At 34.1% G+C, this 4,627-nt stretch overlaps 1 protein-coding gene across 1 annotated transcript; it reads left to right on the forward strand.

Annotated features, from left to right (window-relative positions):
• Positions 1–1,989: 1,989 nt before the first annotated feature.
• On the forward strand, positions 1,990–3,777 carry LOC110912110 (cytochrome P450 CYP82D47). Its single transcript, XM_022156785.2, has 2 exons — positions 1,990–2,949; positions 3,063–3,777. The coding sequence occupies exons 1-2, from the start codon at positions 1,990–1,992 to the stop codon at positions 3,696–3,698; spliced, it is 1,596 nt and encodes a 531-aa protein (XP_022012477.1). The 3' UTR covers positions 3,699–3,777.
• Positions 3,778–4,627: the final 850 nt, after the last annotated feature.

The raw sequence follows: 4,627 nt of genomic DNA on the forward strand, positions 1-4,627 counted from the left end.
ATAATTAAAACAAAGTCTTCAATTTTTTAATTATATTTTATTTATCATATGTTTTGATTACTTTTCTAATAACTTGCGTTCTATGTTTATTTTTTCGACATTGCGATATAAATTTATTGAAAATGGATAATGTGCTACCATCGTACTAAACCAAACTGAAACCGATTGTTTTTCTTTTTCAATATTGCAGTATAAATTTTATTGAAAACGAAAATTGTCCTGCCATCATACCAAAAAAGAACCAAAACCGACCTAATAATATATGTATCGGTACCAATATTTATTTATATTGTTTTTGTTTTTGATAAACCGTTATTTATTTATATTATTTTTGTTTTCAATAAAGTGACATCGTATCGCTATTATACCGTGTCGAACAACATCGCTACATGTACATGTACTCATTTGTATGGTTTATGTTTGGTAATGAATTTTGTGATGCTATCTTAGTTAACCAAACCGAAACCGACCGAACAACATTGGTATCAGTACCGCTACTTATTTTTATTACTTTTGCTTTTGCTTTTAAAAAACTGATGTACCCTACCGAATAACATTGGTACATGTACATGTATTCTTTTTTTATGTTTTTTGTTTTCTTTCATTACCAGTACCGTGACGATCTGAACTGATTGATACCGTTCGGACAACATCATGTCGGTAATGGTGTTTGTTTTTTCGTTTCTCTCCATGTAAAACATGTATTGATTTCTATATTGAGTGCATGTATCATACCAGTACTATAACAAGCCTACCCGATACGGATCGAATGCCCACGATCACGTACTGCTGCAACGCGCGGAAAACCAATCTAGTTAAATTATTAATACTACGTGACGATGAACAGTAGTAGTTTCAGTTTTTTTTAATATTAGTTTTTTGCAACTTTTTATTATTTTGTGATTTTATCACTTTAATTTATTTTAAAATCTTTCTTTTTTCATACGACTATTAAGATGCAATCAAAGTATCCGTTATCAAACAAGAAACCACAAAAGTTAATGCATACCAGTATTGATGTTGTTTGGTTCAACTCGGTAAGGTATGGTAGCGATACGGTATAGTTTATCCAAATCAAGAACAATAAAAATAAATACTGGTATCAATATAGATGTTGTTAAACCGGTTTCGATTCGGTTTAGTATAATAGCTTGCATAATATCCATTTTCAAAAAATAAATATCCAAATATTAAAATAAAATAAACGTACAATGCAAACGAACCGAATTGATATCAATTAAACAACATTGGTACCAATATTAATATTCGTTTTTATTGTTTCGATCGATGTAATCTTTTCTCTTTCAATTATTATAGCTAGTGAGTGTTGTTACCATAACGATCTGAACTGATACCGACTGAATTTCCGCCGCAAAACGCAGGAATATCTCACTAGTTTGTAATCATTAACACACTCCTTAGTTATAAAAATATTAAAAAGTTTAAACATTTTGATCCATTTACTTGACACACATGTTTTGACACCTTTAACCTTTTTTCTCATATTTTTGGAAGTCATGTATGCCACCCGTTACTCGACCTAATCTGAGTTAGTCTTGCTTATGGCTCAAAACTGATTTGAATTGAATTGCACCATGCACATCCATAAAATTACCAACCTAAATGTTGTGTTCTCAGCCGCATCGCGCAGTTACTCCATATATATTATTAATAAACATATCTTGTGTCTTATTACAATTTGTAAAGATGATTTTTAGAATTTACAGATCTTGTATCTTATAACAAATGAAACAAAACAAAGAGTATCATCTATTCATCTGCCATATTTGACATTACGTATGAAATTGACAGTCAAATACTAACCAACCAATAACAAGGCAACAATTTTGAAGACTACAGTATCATATACTATCATCTGCCATATTTGACATTTACGTATAAAGTTGACTGACATCAAACGTATAAATATATCCATTTTGGCTATATAATCACACGCAAAATTTTGTGTGATATATCGAACAAGAAGTCATGGAGTTTCATCTCTCATTTTCAACAACTATAACATCCTTTTTATTTGTTTTTTCAGTAGCTTTCCTGCTGCAGATCTTGAGGAGAAAGAAGTTAAACATAGTGAACAACCAACATGCACCTCAAGCAAAGGGTTCATGGCCAATAATGGGACACCTGCACCTTCTAGGCGGATCGCGACCCGCTCATCATGTTTTAGGTGATATGGCAGACAAATATGGTCCTATTTTCACCATCAAGCTTGGTGTTCATCAAGCTTTGATTGTGAGTAGTGGGGAGATAGCTAAAGAGTGCTTTACCACAAACGATAAGGTGTTTGCAAGCCGACCGAAATCAAAGGCAGCAGAGATCATGACGTATAACTACGCCTCGTTTGGGCTTGCTCCGTATGGGGATTACTGGCGACAAGTTCGCAAGATCATTACGCTCGAGGTTCTCTCTCAAAAAAGAGTTGAGATGCTCGCGCATGATCGAGTTTCAGAAGTTAGAGAATCCACAAGAGATATATACGAGGCGTGGATAGCGAACAAAGAGAGTGAAGATTCGGATATGGTAAAGGTGGACATGCAACAATGGTTTGGGAACTTGATATTTAATGTCTTGGTTAGGATTATTTCAGGGAAGAGGTTTCGGGTCAATGATGAAGAAGGCGAGCGGTTTCGGAAAGTGATGAAGAAGTTCTTTGAGTTATTAGGCGCTTTTGTGGTGTCGGATTTTGTTCCTTTTATGAATCGTTTTGACGTTGGAGGATATGAGAAAGAAATGAAGATGGCGGGTAAAGAAATGGACAACATCCTTCAAGGATGGTTGAACGAGCGAAAGAGAGCGACGGACTCTAGGCAGCAGCGACAAGAAGGCGAAAAACTCTTCATGGATGTGCTGCTTTCTGTTCTCCAAGATGCTTCTCAAGAGGATTTCCAGGGTAAAGATCATGACACAGTGATCAAAGCTACATGTCTGGTAATCTTATTTTACCTTGTTTAACATTACAATTACTGCATCATTACTTGTTGATTTATACATCTTGAGATTTTAAAAAATCCAACAACATTTATGGTTATTTCAAACTGCAGGCATTAATAACTGCTGGGTCGGACACAACATCTGTAACATTAATTTGGGCTTTATCTTTGCTACTCAATAACCCAAAGGCATTAAAAACTGCCCAAGATGAAATTGATGAACATGTTGGAAGAGACAGATTAGTAGAGGAGTCAGACATAAAGAACTTGGTTTACCTCGATGCTATTATCAAAGAAACGTTGCGTTTATACCCAGCTGGACCTCTCGACGTACCTCACGAGTCCATGGAAGATTGCGTTGTGGGTGGCTACAACATCCCGAAAGGCACACGTTTGTTGGTAAATCTTTCGAAAATACATCGTGATCCAAATATATGGACAAATCCAAATGAGTTTAAGCCAGAAAGATTTTTGACGAGTCAAAAGGATGTTGATCCTAAAGGAAAGAATTTTAAACTACTTCCGTTCGGCAGTGGTAGAAGAATATGCCCTGGTATTATCTTTTCCTTACATGTTATGCCTTTAGCATTAGCCAGTGTGATTCAACAGTTTGTGATGAACAAACCATCAAATGAACCGATTGATATGAGTGAAGGCTCGGCACTGACTGCCTTCAAAGCTAAGCCACTGGAGGTTCTTCTTGCTCCTCGTTTATCCGACAAAATGTATCATGCTGCTGGCATGTGATTGATCATATATATCAGGCATCAAAAAAAAAAAATAATAATATGTAAGACTTCAGTTGTAAACATCTCTATCAGTATAGATTATAGATGAAGGGTAAAGTTCTTGTACAAATAATCTTAACATACTAAACATACAAATTGAAGGAAAACTCAAAAAGAGAAGGTGACATTTTTGTAATTATCAATAACTATCAAAGTTACTCTACAAATATACCTAAAAAAACCTAACCACTCCCCCCACCCCCAAAAAAAAACCTAAACCCCCCACCCCCCAAAAACCTAAAAAAAACCTACCCCCCCCCCACCCCCCAAAAACCTAAAAAAACCTAACCCCCACCCCGCAAAAACCTAAAAAAAAACCTAACCCCCCCCCCCCCCCCACCCCCAAAAACCTAAAAAAACCTAACCCCAAACTAAACCCCCCAAAAAACCTAAAAAATCTAAAAAAATAAAAAAAAAAACACACAAATTATTTTATTATATTTTTATTTTATTTTTTTTATTTTTTTTTTTTTGCTAACGAAATGTAGCGATTTTTTAATAAAAAATGTTAAAAAAAAAATTTGTGTTTTTTTAGGTATTTTTCGTTGTAACTTTGATAGTTGGTGGTAATTACAAAAATGACACCTTGTCTTTTTGGGTTTTCCTTCAATTTGTATGTTTAGTATGTTAAGATTATTTGTATTTGATCTTTTGCCTATAGATGTATGCTTTAGTTCTTGTGTGTATAGGAAAACATAATATATATAATAAGAGAGCTCTCATGTTCTTTAGTTCATTCGTTGCTTATATTGTTTTCAACTTCCACTATTACCATATTATAAATTAGCAACACAAAGTTGCTTTATGTTGTTGTACATTATGTATTGGGTGATTTTCAAAAGATAATTGCTTTTTTCATTTTCAACACAAAGGTTTTTATCTTTTAAA

Source organism: Helianthus annuus, chromosome 15, assembly GCF_002127325.2.
Source record: "Helianthus annuus cultivar XRQ/B chromosome 15, HanXRQr2.0-SUNRISE, whole genome shotgun sequence".
NCBI classification, from domain to species: domain Eukaryota; kingdom Viridiplantae; phylum Streptophyta; class Magnoliopsida; order Asterales; family Asteraceae; genus Helianthus; species Helianthus annuus.